The sequence below is a fragment of the Ylistrum balloti genome, unplaced genomic scaffold (assembly GCF_031769215.1).
Source record: "Ylistrum balloti isolate Yb309-2 unplaced genomic scaffold, AGI_CSIRO_Ybal_v1 Utg370958, whole genome shotgun sequence".
NCBI classification, from domain to species: Eukaryota; Metazoa; Mollusca; class Bivalvia; order Pectinida; family Pectinidae; genus Ylistrum; species Ylistrum balloti.
In genome coordinates this window covers 104,864-119,882 of record NW_026782539.1, presented here as the reverse complement: position 1 = coordinate 119,882, position 15,019 = coordinate 104,864, and the positions used below count along the sequence as shown (strand labels likewise).

Below are 15,019 nucleotides of genomic sequence, written 5' to 3'. Positions count from 1 at the left end.
CATTAACTTACAGTATTACCCTTTCCGAGTTTACATTATTAACAATCCCGAATTACAATTTCGTACATCCCAACTATACGTAATTAACCTTCCTGTTCCCCAGTATAGAATATTAACCTTCTCGAGAGCTTAATATTAACCTTCCCCAGTATACAATATTTACCTTCCCCAGTATACAATATTAACCTTCCACAGTATACAATGTTAACCTTCCTCAGTATACAATATTAACCTTTCCTAGTTTACAATATTAACCTTCCCCAGCATACAATATTTACCTTCCCCAGTATACAATATTAACCTTCCAAAGTATACAATGTTAACCTTCCTCAGTATACAATATTAACCTTCCCTAGTTTACAGTATTAAACTTCCCCAGTATACAATATTAACCTTCTACAGTATACAATATTAACCTTCCCTAGTTACAGTATTAACCTTCCCCAGCATACAATATTTACCTTCCCCAGTATACAATATTAACCTTCCCCACTATACAATATTAACCTTCCTCATTATACAATATTAACCTTCCCTAGTTTACAGTATTAAACTTCCCCAGTATACAATATTAACCTTCTACAGTATACAATATTAACCTTCCCTAGTTTATAGTATTTACCTTCCCCAGTATACAATAATAACCTTCCCTAGTTTACAGTATTAACCTTACCCAGTATTGAATATTTACCTTCCCTAGTTTATAGTATTAACCTTCCTTAGTTTAAAATATTAACCTTCCCCAGTATATACTATTTACCTTCCCCAGTACACAATATTAACCTTCCCCAGTATACAATATTAACCATCTACAATATACAATATTAACCTTACCCAGTTTAAAATATTAACCTTCGCCAGTATACAATATTAGATTTCCCTAGTTTATAGTATTTACCTTCCCCAGTACACAATAATAACCTTCCCTAGTTTACAGTATTTACCTTCCCCAATATACAATTTTAACCTTACCCAGTTTACAATATTAACCTTCACCAGTATACAATATTAACCTTCACTAGTTTACAGTATTTACCTTCCCCAGTATACAATATTAACCTTTCCCAGTATACAATATTAACCTTCCCCACTATACAATATTAACCTTCCTCATTATACAATATTAACCTTCCCTAGTTTACAGTATTAAACTTCCCCAGTATACAATATTAACCTTCTACAGTATACAATATTAACCTTCCCTAGTTACAGTATTAACCTTCCCCAGTATACAATATTTACCTTCCCCAGTATACAATATTAACCTTCCCCACTATACAATATTAACCTTCCTCATTATACAATATTAACCTTCCCTAGTTTACAGTATTAAACTTCCCCAGTATACAATATTAACCTTCCACAGTATACAATATTAACCTTCCCTAGATTATAGTATTTACCTTCTCCAGTATACAATAATAACCTTCCCTAGTTTACAGCATTAACCTTACCCAGTATTGAATATTTACCTTCCCTAGTTTATAGTATTAACTTTCCTTAGTTTATAATATCAACATTCCCCAGTATACAATATGTACCTTCCCCATTATACCATATTAACCTTCCCCAGTATACAATATCAATTTTCTCGAGGATACAATATTTACCTTCCCCGGTATACAATATTAACCTTACCCTAATTTAAAGTATTTACCTTATTCAGTATACAATATTAACCTTCCCTAGTTGACAGTATTTACCTTCCCTAATATACAATATTAACCTTCCCAAGTTTACAGTATTATCCTTCCCCAGTATAAAATATTAATCTTCAACAGTATACAATATTAACCTTACCTAGTTTATAGTATTTACCTTCCCCAATATACAATATTAACCTTCTCTAGTTAATAGTATTTAATTTCCCCAGTATATGATATTAACCTTCCCCAGTATACAATATTAACCTTTTCTAGTGTACAATATTAACCTTCCCAGTATACAATATTAACCTTCCACAGTATACAATATTAACCTTCCCTAGATTATAGTAATTACCTTCCACAGTATGAAATATTAACCTTCCCTAGTTTATAGTATTATCCCCTTACCCAGTATACAATATTTACCTTCCCCGGTATACAATATTAACCTTACCCAGTATACAATATTAACCATCCCCAGTATACAATATCAATTTTCCCAATGATACAATATTTACCTTCCCCGGTATACAATATTAACCTTCCCTAATTTAAAGTATTTACCTTACTCAGTATACAATATTAACCTTCCCTAGTTGACAGTATTTACCTTCTCAAGTATACAATATTAACCTTCTACAGTATACAATATTAACCTTCCCTAGTTACAGTATTAACCTTCCCCAGCATACAATATTTACCTTACCCAGTATACAATATCAACCTTCCCCAGTATACAATATTAACCTTCTCCAGTATACAATATTAACCTTCCCTAGTTTACAGTATTTACCCTCCACAGTATACAATATTAACCTTCCACAGTATACAATATTAACCTTCCCTAGTTTATAGTCTTTACCTTCCCAAGTATACAATATTAACCTTCCCTAGTTTACAGTATTAACCTTACCCAGTATTGAATATTTACCTTCCCTAGTTTATAGTATTAACCTTCCTTAGTTTAAAATATTAACCTTCCCCAGTATATACTATTTACCTTCCCCAGTACACAATATTAACCTTCCCCAGTATACAATATTAACCATCTACAATATACAATATTAACCTTACCCAGTTTAAAATATTAACCTTCCCAGTATACAATATTAGATTTCCCTAGTTTATAGTATTTACCTTCCCCAGTACACAATAATAACCTTCCCTAGTTTACAGTATTTACCTTCCCCAATATACAATTTTAACCTTACCCAGTTTACAATATTAACCTTCACCAGTATACAATATTAACCTTCACTAGTTTACAGTATTTACCTTCCCCAGTATACAATATTAACCTTTCCCAGTATACAATATTAACCTTCCCCACTATACAATATTAACCTTCCTCATTATACAATATTAACCTTCCCTAGTTTACAGTATTAAACTTCCCCAGTATACAATATTAACCTTCTACAGTATACAATATTAACCTTCCCTAGTTACAGTATTAACCTTCCCCAGTATACAATATTTACCTTCCCCAGTATACAATATTAACCTTCCCCACTATACAATATTAACCTTCCTCATTATACAATATTAACCTTCCCTAGTTTACAGTATTAAACTTCCCCAGTATACAATATTAACCTTCCACAGTATACAATATTAACCTTCCCTAGATTATAGTATTTACCTTCTCCAGTATACAATAATAACCTTCCCTAGTTTACAGCATTAACCTTACCCAGTATTGAATATTTACCTTCCCTAGTTTATAGTATTAACTTTCCTTAGTTTATATTATTAACCTTCCCCAGTATATACTATTTACCTTCCCCAGTACACAATATTAACCTTCCCCAGTATACAATATTAACCATCCACAGTATACAATATTAACCTTACCCAGTTTACAATATTAACCTACACCAGTATACAATATTAACCTTCCCTAGTTTACAGTATTTACCCTCCATAGTATACAATATTAACCTTCCCCATTATACAATATTAACCTTCCCTAGTTTACAGTATTTACCTTACCCAGTATACAATATCAATTTTCTCGAGGATACAATATTTACCTTCCCCGGTATACAATATTAACCTTACCTAGTTTATAGTATTTACCTTCCCCAATATACAATATTAACCTTCTCTAGTTAATAGTATTTAATTTCCCCAGTATATGATATTAACCTTCCCCAGTATACAATATTAACCTTCAACTAGTATACAATATTAACTTTCCCTAGTATATAATATTAACCTTCCACAGTATACAATATTAACCTTCCCTAGATTATAGTAATTACCTTCCACAGTATGAAATATTAACCTTCCCTAGTTTATAGTATTACCCTTACCCAGTATAAAATATTAACCATCCACCGTATACAATATTAACCTTACCCAGTTTAAAATATTAACCTTCTCTAGTTAATAGTATTTAACTTCCCCAGTATACAATATTAACCTTCCCCAGTATACAATATTAACCTTCCCTAGTTTATAGTATTTACCTTCCCCAGTATACAATATTCACCTTCCCTAGTTTATAGTAATTACCTTCTCAAGTATACAATATTAACCTTCTCTAGTTAATAGTATTTAACTTCCCAAGTTTATAGTATACAATATTAACCTTCCCTAATTTACAGTATTTACCCTCCACAGTATACAATATCAACCTTCCCTAGTTTACAGTATTTACCTTCCCCAGTATACAATATCAACCTTCCCCAGTATACAATATTAACCTTCCCCAGTATACAATATTTACCTTTCCCAGTATAGAATATTTACCTTCCCAAGTATATAATATTTGCCTTCCCTAGTTTACAGTATTTACCATCCTCATTATGCAATATTAACCTTCCCCAGTATATAATTTTTGCCTTCCCTAGTTTACAGTATTTACCCTCCACAGTATACAATATTAACCTTCCCTAGTTGATAGTATTTACCTTTCCCATTATACAATATTAACCTTCCACAGTATACAATATTAACCTTCCCCAGTATACAATATTAACCTTCTCCAGTATACAATATTAACCTTCCCCAGTATACAATATTAACCTTCCTCAGTATATAATATTTGCCTTCCCTAGTTTACAATATTTACCCTCCACAGTATACAATATTAACCTTCCACAGTATCCAATATTAACCTTCCTCAGTATACAATATTTACGTTCCCTAATTTACAGTATTAACCTTCCCAAGCACACAATATTTACCTTCCCCAGTATACAATATTAACCTTCCCCAGTATACAATATTAACCTTCCTCAGTATACAATATTAACCTTACCTAGTTTATAGTATTTACCTTCCCAATATACAATATTAACCTTATCTAGTTAATAGTATTTAACTTCCCCAGTATATAATATTAACCTTCCCCAGTATACAATATTAACCTTTTCTAGTTTACAATATTAACCTTCCCAGTATACAATATTAACCTTCCCTAGTTTATAGTAATTACCCTCCACAATATCAAAAATTAACCTTTCCTAGTTTATAGTATTAACCTTCCACATCATACCATATTAACCTTACCCAGTTTACAATATTAACCTTCCCCAGTTTACAATAATAACCTTCCCTAGTTTACAGTATTTACCTTACCCAGAATACAATATTAACCTTCTCCAGTATACAATATTAACCTTCTGTAGTTTACAATATTTACCTTCCCCTGTATACAATATCAACCTTCCCTAGTTTACAGTATTATCCTTCCCCAGTATACAATATTAACCTTCAACAGTATACAATATTAATCTTCTCTAGTTAATAGTATTTAACTTCCCTAGTTTATAGTCTTTACCTTCCCCAGTATACAATATTAACCTTCCCAAGTTTACAATATTTACCTTCCCCGGTATACAATATTAACCTTCCAAAGTATACAATATTCACCATCCCTAGTTTATAGTAATTACCTTCCCCAGTATACAATATTAACATTTTCTAGTTTACAATATTAACCTTCACAGTATACAATATCAACCTTCCCTAGTTTACAGTATTTACGTTCCCCAGTATACAATATTTACCTTCCCCATTATACAATATTAACCTTCCCCAGTATACAATATTAACCTTCCCCAGTATACAATATTAACCTTCCCCAGTATACAATATTTACCTTCCCCAGTATACAATATTAACCTTCCCCAGTATACAGTATTTACCTTCCCCAGTATACAATATCAACCTTCCCTAGCCTACAGTATTTACCTTACCCAGTATACAATATTAACCTTCCCCATTATACAATTTAACCCCCAGTATACAATATTAACCTTCCCTAGTTTACAGTATTTACCCTCCACAGTACAATATCAACCTTCCCCAACAGTATTTACCTTCCCCATAGTTACATAGTATTTAACCTTCCCTAGTTTAAAGTATTTACCTTCCCCAGTATACAATATTAACCTTCCCTAGTTTACAGTATTAGCCTTAACCGGTATCCAATATTAACCATCCCTAGTTTAAAGTATTTACCTTCCCCAGTATACAATATTAACCTTCCCTAGTTTACAGTATTTACCTTCCCCAGTATACAATATTTACCTTCCCCAGTATACAATATTAACCTTCCCCAGTATACAATATTAACCTTCCCTAATTTAAAGTCTTTAACCTTACTCAGTATACAATATAAACCTTCCCTAGTTTACAGTATTTACCTTCCCCAGTATACAATATTAACCTTCCCCAGCATACAATATCAACCTTCCCCAGTATACAATATTAACCTTCCTAGTTTACAGTATTTACTTTCCCCATCATACAATATCAACGTTCCGCAGTTTACAGTATTTACCTTCCCCAGAATACAATACCAACCTTCCCCAGTTTACTGTATCTACCTTCCCCAGTATACAATATTAACCTTCCCCAGTATACAATGTTAACCTTCCCCAGTAAACAATATTAACCTTCCCTAGTTTACAGTATTTACCCTCCACAGTATACAATATTAACCTTCCCTAGTTTATAGTATTACCCTTACACAGTTTACAATATTAACCTTCCCCAGTATACAATATTAACCTTCAACAGTATACAATATTAACTTTCCCTAGTATATAGTATTTACCCTCCACAGTATAGAATATCAACCTTCTCCAGTATACAATATTAACCTTCCCTAGTTTACATTATTTACCCTTCACAGAATACAATATCAACCTTCCCCAGTTTACAGTATTTACCTTCCCCATCATACAATATCAACCTTCCCCAGTTTACAGTATTTACCTTCCCCAGCATAAAATATCAACCTTCCCCAGTATACAATATTAACCTTCCCTAGTTTACAGTATTTACCTTCCCCAGTATACAATATTAACCTTCCCCAGTATACAATATTAACCTTCCCCAGTATACAATATTAACCTTCCCTACAGTATTTACTTCCCCAGTATACAATATTAACCTTCCCCAGTATACAATATTAACCTTCCCCAGTATACAATATAAACCCTCCCTAATATTAACCTTCCCAGTATACAATATTAACCTTTCCCAGTATGCAATATTAACCTTCCCTAGTTTACAGTATTTACCTTCCCCAGTATACAATATTAACCTTCCCTAATTTACAGTATTTACCTTACCCAGTATACAATATTAACCTTCCCTAGTTTACAGTATTTACCCTCCACAGTATACAATATTAACCTTCTGTAGTTTATAGTATTGACCTTCCCCAGTATAAATATTTACCTTCTCCAGTATACAATATTTACATTCCCCAGTATACAATATTAACCTTCCCCAGTATACAATATTAACCTTCCCTAATTTACAGTGTTTACCTTACTCAGTATACAATATTAACCTTCCCCAGTTTACATTATTTACCTTCCCCAGTATACATTATTTACCTTCCCCAGTATACAATATTAACCTTCCCCAGTATACAATAATAACCTTTTCTAATTTACAGTATTTATCTTCCCCAGTATACAATATTAACCTTCCCCATTATACAATATCAACCTTCATTAGTTTACAATATTAACCTTCCGCAGTATACAATATTAACCTTCCCTAGTTTACAGTATTTACCTTCCCCAGAATACAATACCAACCTTCCCCAGTTTACTGTATCTACCTTCCCCAGTATACAATATTAACCTTACCCAGTATACAATATTAACCTTCCCCAGTATACATTCCACAGTATACAATATCAACCTTCCCCAGTTTACAGTATTTACCTTCCCCATCATACAATATCAACCTTCCCCAGTTTACAGTATTTACCTTGCCCAGCATCAAAATATCAACCTTCCCCAGTATACAATATTAACCTTCCCCAGCATACAATATCAACCTTCCCCAGTATACAATATTTACCTTCCCCATCATACAATATCAACCTTCCCCAGTTTACAGTGTTTACCTTCCCCAGAATACAATACCAACCTTCCCTAGTTTACAGTATTTACCTTCCTCAGTATACAATATTAACCTTACCCAGTATACAATATCAATTTTCCCCAGGATACAATATTAACCTTCCCTAATTTAAAGTCTTTAACCTTACTCAGTATACAATATTAACCTTCCCTAGTTTACAGTATTTACCTTCCCCATTATACAATATCCCCAGTATACAATATTAACCTTCCCTAGTCCCTTCCCCAGTATACATTATTTACCTTCCCCAGTATACAATATTAACCTTCCCCAGTATCAAATATTAAACTTCCCCAGTTTAAGATATTAACCTTCAACATTATACAATATTAACCTTCCCTAGTTGACAGTATTTACCTGATCGATTATATAATATCAATTTTTCCCAGTATACAATATTAACCTTCCCCAGTATACAATATTAACCTTCCCTAGTTTACAGTATTTACCTTACACAGTATACAATATTAACCTTCCCTAGTTTACAGTATTTACCTTCCCCAGTATACAATATTAACCTTCCCTAATTTAAAGTCTTTAACCTTACTCAGTATACAATATTAACCTTCCCTAGTTTACAGTATTTACCTTCCAGGGTTTACAGTATTTACCTTACCCAGTATACAATGTTAACCTTACCCAGTATACAATATTAACCTTCCCTAGTTTAAACTATTTACCTTACCCAGTATTCAATATCAACCTTCCCCAGTATACAATAGTAACCTTCCCCAGTATACAATATTAACCTTCCCTAGTTTACAGTATTTACCTTCCAAGGTTTACAGTATTTACCTTACCCAGTATACAATGTTAACCTTACCCAGTATACAATATTAACCTTCCCTAGTTTAAAAGTACAATACAATTTAACCTTCCCCATTATACAATGTTAACCTTCCCGATTTTACAATACCAACCTTACCTATTTCTTAGCCTTTCCGTGCAATATCAATCGAGAGTGTACAATATTTACTTTCTTTAGCGTTCATCTGGGTTTACAATACTTACTTTACCGAGTTGACACGAACCTTCTTTGGAGCGAGATCTAAAATGAGCAAAATGATACGTATCAGACGTGTTGAATTAACGAAGTTTGCTCTCTATCTCTTGTCTGGGCAATGCTCTCGATAATCGACGAGAATTCATTCTGTCAAATCTGAGAAGATACCGAACATGTTTTTATTTGACGATGATAACACTTTGTCTTGTCGGTAAGATGTCCGAAATCGTGTTTGTATGAACGAGAAGAGAGTTTGTCTCGCTGTAAGGTGTCCTAAATCGTGTTTGTATTGACGTGAAGAGAGTTTGTCTCGCTGTAAGGTGTCCTAAATCGTGTTTGTATTGACGTGAAGAGAGTTTGTCTCCCTGTAAGGTGTCCTAAATCATGTTTGTATGAACGGAAAGAGAGTTTGTCTCGCTGTAAGGTGTCCTAAATCGTGTTTGTATTGACGTGAAGAGAGTTTGTCTTGTCTGTAAAGTGTCCAAAATTATGTTTGTATTGACGGGAAGAGAATTTGTCTCGCTGTAAGGTGTCCTAAATCGTGTTTGTATTGACGTGAAGAGAGTTTGTCTCGCTGTAAGGTGTCCTAAATCGTGTTTGCATTGACGTGAAGAGAGTTTGTCTTGTCTGTAAAGTGTCCTAAATTATGTTTGTATTGACGGGAAGAGAGTTTGTCTCGCTGTAAGGTGTCCTAAATCATGTTTGTATTGACGGAAAGAGAGTTTGTCTCGCTGTAAGGTGTCCTGAATCGTATCTGTATTGACGTGAAGAGAGTTTGTCTTGTCTGTAAAGTGTCCTGAATTATGTTTGTATTGACGTGAAGAGAGTTTGTCTCGCTGTAAGGTGTCCTAAATAATGTTTGTATTGACGGATCGAGAGTTTGTCTCGCTGTAAGGTGTCCTAAATCGTGTTTGTATTGACGTGAAGAGAGTTTGTCTTGTCTGTAAAGTGTCCTGAATTATGTTTGTATTGACGGAAAGAGAGTTTGCCTCGCTGTAAGGTGTCCTAAATCGTGTTTGTATTGACGTGAAGAGAGTTTGTCTCGCTGTAAGGTGTCCTAAATCATGTTTGTATTGACGGGAAGAGAGTTTGTCTCGCTGTAAGGTGTCCTAAATCGTGTTTGTATTGACGTGAAGAGAGTTTGTCTTGTCTGTAAAGTGTCCTAAATCATGTTTGTATTGACGGGAAGGGAGTTTGTCTCGCTGTAAGGTGTCCTAAATGATGCTATGTTGACGAGAAGACAATTTGTCTTGTCGGAAAGGTGTCCTAAATTATATTTATATTGAAGGTAATTTAATCATGCTATGTTGACGAGAAGACAGTTTGTCTTGTCTGTAAGGTGTCCTTAATCATGCTATGTTGACGAGAAGACAGTTTGTCTTATCTGTAAGGTGTCCTAAATCATGCTATGTTGACGAGAAGACAATCTGTCTTGTCGGTAAGGTGTCCTAAATCATGCTATGTTGACGAGAAGACAGTTTGTCTTGTCTGTGAGGTGTCCTTAATCATGGTATGTTGACGAGAAAACAGTTTGTCTTGTCTGTAAGGTGTCCTTAATCATGCTTTGTTGACGAGAAGACAATTTGTCTTGTTCGTAAGATGTCCTAAATTATGTTTGTATTGACGAGAAGACAATTTGTCTTGTCTGTAAGGTGTTCTTAATCATGCTATGTTGACGAGAAGACAATTTGTCTTGTTCGTAAGATGTCCTAAATTATGTTCGTATTGGCGAGAAGACAATTTGTCTTGTCTGTAAGATATTTGTATTGACGAGAATGGGTTTTTGTTTTTGAGAGAAAGATTTTTTCCGGTATGTTAAGACGCGCCGAGATACATTAGTATTACCGAGATATCAGGCCAAACCCAAGATTACGTAGCATGTATGAGAAGTATATAGTCTGATTGTATGTGTCCTTTACTTATGTAACATTGAACAGACTAATTTACAAAAACTTTTCAAACATTATAGCTTCAATTTATTTATAAATCAATATTAGTGTCTTTGTTGTGGTACTGTGATTGTGTTATAATTACTGTCCACATTATATGTGTCAATGGAGACGGCAGCGTATTGTTGTCGCTCCAGGATCTGATCTAGAAAATTGAAGATTACTAGCGTCACAAGAATGTAATTAACACAACAATGTGAGTACGTACCAAGGATTAGCTGGCAGTTATTTTCCAAACAGAATTTCCAAAGAGAAAACACCGAAATTGTCTAAACGGAGCATTGGCTGCATCATGAAGCCTAGCAACGGGAAAAGCGCTGCTGCCGAATCGGCCACAGTGTCTAAAACAAAAACCAGGGAAGGACTACCATCCGGATCTGCTTCACGGTCGCTGGAGTGGACCTTCAGCACATGATGGGATGATGATTGGACATGCAAAGTTTGTTCTGAAATTGTTGTGGATCCTAGCTACAAAATCCTCGAGTGTCAAAGATGCCGGGCCCATTTTTGAATCAAATGTCTCGGAAAAGATGACAAGGAATATTACATGATAAGTAACACTATGTTATGTGAGGAGCAACAAGTTAGGAAAATAGTGAAGGAGGAGTTTGGAAGTGCAGCACAATCACAGGAAAACCTGGTGTACAAGAAAGTGAGGACAGTACGAAAAAATCAAATACAGATACACAAGAGGTTATAAGCGAGTTAAACGAGAGGAAGAAGAGAGAAAACAACATAGTTGTTTATGGATTTGAGGAACAAAACGAAGCAGACGGCAAATCCCGAAAACAAGCAGATGAAAAACTGATACGGAGCATGTTAAGGTCATGTTAAGTAAAGATAGAAGAAGGCACAATAACAAAAATAATCCGACTTGGAAAATACCAAGAGTGATAGGCCTATTCTGGTTTCTTTTGCATACACAAAAGTCAAAAAGATTCTTTTCAAGAACATTAAAGAACTCCGAAATGAAGAAGTTTACAAGGAAGTCATGATTAGTATTGATTTATCTAAGACTGAAAGAGACAATGAAAAGTCACTAAAAGAAGCCAAAAGAAAAACCATCAAAGAGAAATCGGGGGAATATGTCCACTTGGTAAGAGGCCCGGAACAGGATTGTCCGAGTGGCGGCCAAAAAAGGACCAAACTTTTAATTCCTAATCTAAAGAAATATCTGTCATGTCTATATACCGATGTAGACAGCTTATCTAAACAAACTGGATGAACTGAAATCAAGAGTAATTAACGCTGATAAAAATATACACATGATTGGAGTAACAGAAGTTTATCCTAAAAATAGCAGATTTTCACCAAACAAAAGCGAATATTTAATAGATGGATATGATATATTCATAAATGATAATGCAGAGACACGCCACAGAGGCGTGGCAATATATGTTAGAAAAGAACTTAATGCTGTAGAGATTAATGTGGGTACAACATTTAAAGAAAGCATTTAGGTTAAAATTGAATTAAACGATAATGATTGTCTATTAGCAGACTGCGTCTATGAAAGCCCAGATTCCCAGAATGAAAATATTGAAGAACTATATAAGCTATTAAATACCGTAACAATTTCAAAAAGAATTCACTCATTTATCAATTATGGGATATTTCAACCTTCCAAAAATTGACTTGAATTAACAATCAGCGAAAAATGATCAAGAGAGCGACAATTTCCTAGAATGCCTAACAGATAACTTTTTGACCCAACATACAAGGAACTTCACCAGAATGAGAGTGGGTTGTGAACCTGATAATAACAAATGAGGATGAAATGATAAAAGACATAAGGCATGAAAGTCGTCTCGGTCACAGTGACCACTTTGTATTGTTATTTGATTTACATATGCTGTAATAAGTCTCCTGTCTCAAGTACCACGCAGAAATAACAACAAAGGTGATTATGAGAGTATGAGGAAAGAACTGGAGAAAGAATGGGCGCGATATTGACAGATGTGTATGATATGTATAGAAAATTTACAGACCATTTTCAAACAACTGTTAGCAAATTTGTACCATTAATTAAAGCAAATGGGTCACTAGAGAGGAAAGATAGATTTATTCCATTGAACGAGGATGCGAGGAAGAAACTCCATAAAAAGCACAGGGCTTGGCAGAGATACATGGAAACTAGATCAGAAACCAAATACAAAGATTACAAAAATTAAGAAATCAAGTGAAGACTTTACTAAGGAAAGCACGTCGTGATATGGAAAAGGATATTGCAAGAAATATTAAGTCTAACCCCAAGAAATTCTGGAAGTATATCAACTCAAAGCGGAAAGTTAAAACGGGGATCTCGGATTTGAAAGGGCTAAATGGAGACTCGTCCCTAGTTGCAACACATGACAAAGATAAGGCCGATGTTTTAGCAAGTTTTTTCAGTAGTGTGTTTACACAAGAAGCTGAAGGTGACATACCGAATATGGAAAATAAATTTGTAATCAAGCAATTTGAAGACCCTCTATGTACGAAGAAAGCATAGGCAAACTTCTTTCAGTGCTTTCAGTAAATCCCAAGGACCAGATCAAATTCACCCTAAGGCTAAAAAGGAATCATACTCAACTATTAATAAACCGTCAATTATAATCTTTCTTCAATCTTTGAAAGACAGCGCGGTACCATCTGCTTGGAAGGAGGCAAATATTACAGCTATATTCAAGAAAGGATCAAAATCGGAACCGAGAAATTACAGACCGGTAAGCCTCACCAGCATGATTGGAAAAACAATGGAAAAGATAGTTCGAAATGCTATCGTCAGTCATATGGAAAATAATAACTTTTTCAGCAACAAACAATTCGGATTCATTTCTAGAAGATCAACCGTACTGCAGTTATTGATGGTGATGGAAGACTTGACTAGTAAAATAGATAACGGTGGCGAACTTGATGTCATTTACCTTGATTTTATGAAGGCCTTTGCACGGTCCCCCACCGTAGACTATTGGAGAAATTACGACGTCACGGAATTAGTAACCAAATCGTCAACTGGGTAGGAAATTTCCTTTACCAGAGAAAGCAGAGAGTAAAAGTAAACGGCAATTCCTCTGAAGATCACCCCATTCTGAGCGGAATTCCACAGGGTAGTGTACTGGGTCCAATGCTGTTTGTGATATACGTTAATGATTTGCCAGAAATTACGGAGTCAAACACATACCTTTATGCAGATGACACGAAAATGTATAGAGAGATTAATAGTGAAGAGGATAGGAGAATAATGCAAAAGGATTTACAGGAGTGGTCTAACACCTGGCTGTTAAGATTCCATCCTTTTAAGTGTAAAGTTTTGACAATACACATGGCAGGAGCAGAAGGAAAAGTAAGATTAGAAAATACAACATCTGAAAAGGACATAGGAGTTTTGGTTGATAAGGACTTAATTTTTTCATCACATATACAGCAATCGATAAGTAAGGCAAATAATATTGTTGGCCGCAATCGAAGATGCTTTGTATACTTGGATAATATAACTTTTATACAACTGTTTAAAGCATTAGTTCGCCCGCATTTGGAATACGCAGCAAGTGCGTGGAGCCCACACAAAATGAAAGACATTGAATCAGTTGAGAGAGTACAAAGAAGGGTGACAAATATAATTCCTGGTCTAAAGGTTTTATCATATATCGACCGTTTGAAGAAGCTGAGGATTCCAACACTTACGCACAGGAGATTGCGGGGAGATATCATAAATGTGTATAAAATAAATAACAATTTTCATGATGATGAAGTTACCACCGGGATATTTGAACACCATAAAGGAGCCAGAACGAGAGTCAACTCGCAGAAATTACAGAAAAAAATATTGTAGACTGGATATTCGCAAATACTCCTTTGGACTCAGAATTGTCGATGTGTGGAACAGCCTATCGGATTCGGTGATACAAGCAAAAACTATCAGAGACTTCGAAATTAATTTGGACTACCACTGGAAATGCTTAAAACTAAAATTTAACCATCTTGCTAGTTTCAAATCCTTTACCGGAAGTGACCATTAATTATATATGTCTTTTTCTAATTTAACG

At 34.5% G+C, this 15,019-nt stretch overlaps 1 protein-coding gene across 3 annotated transcripts in view; it reads right to left on the bottom strand.

The window, feature by feature from the left end:
- The window catches only part of LOC132559720 (3-oxoacyl-[acyl-carrier-protein] reductase FabG-like), a 38,684-nt gene that overhangs the window by 2,671 nt on the left and 20,994 nt on the right, over positions 1-15,019 (bottom strand). For 2 of the 3 annotated variants that reach the window (XM_060224345.1, XM_060224346.1), the window contains one exon: positions 9,054-9,090. In XM_060224345.1, the coding sequence (XP_060080328.1) occupies positions 9,054-9,090 (37 nt within the window). Of the gene's footprint in view, positions 1-9,053; positions 9,091-11,202; positions 11,336-15,019 lie in introns of all 3 variants that reach the window. The other variant, XR_009554630.1, reaches the window with a different exon arrangement.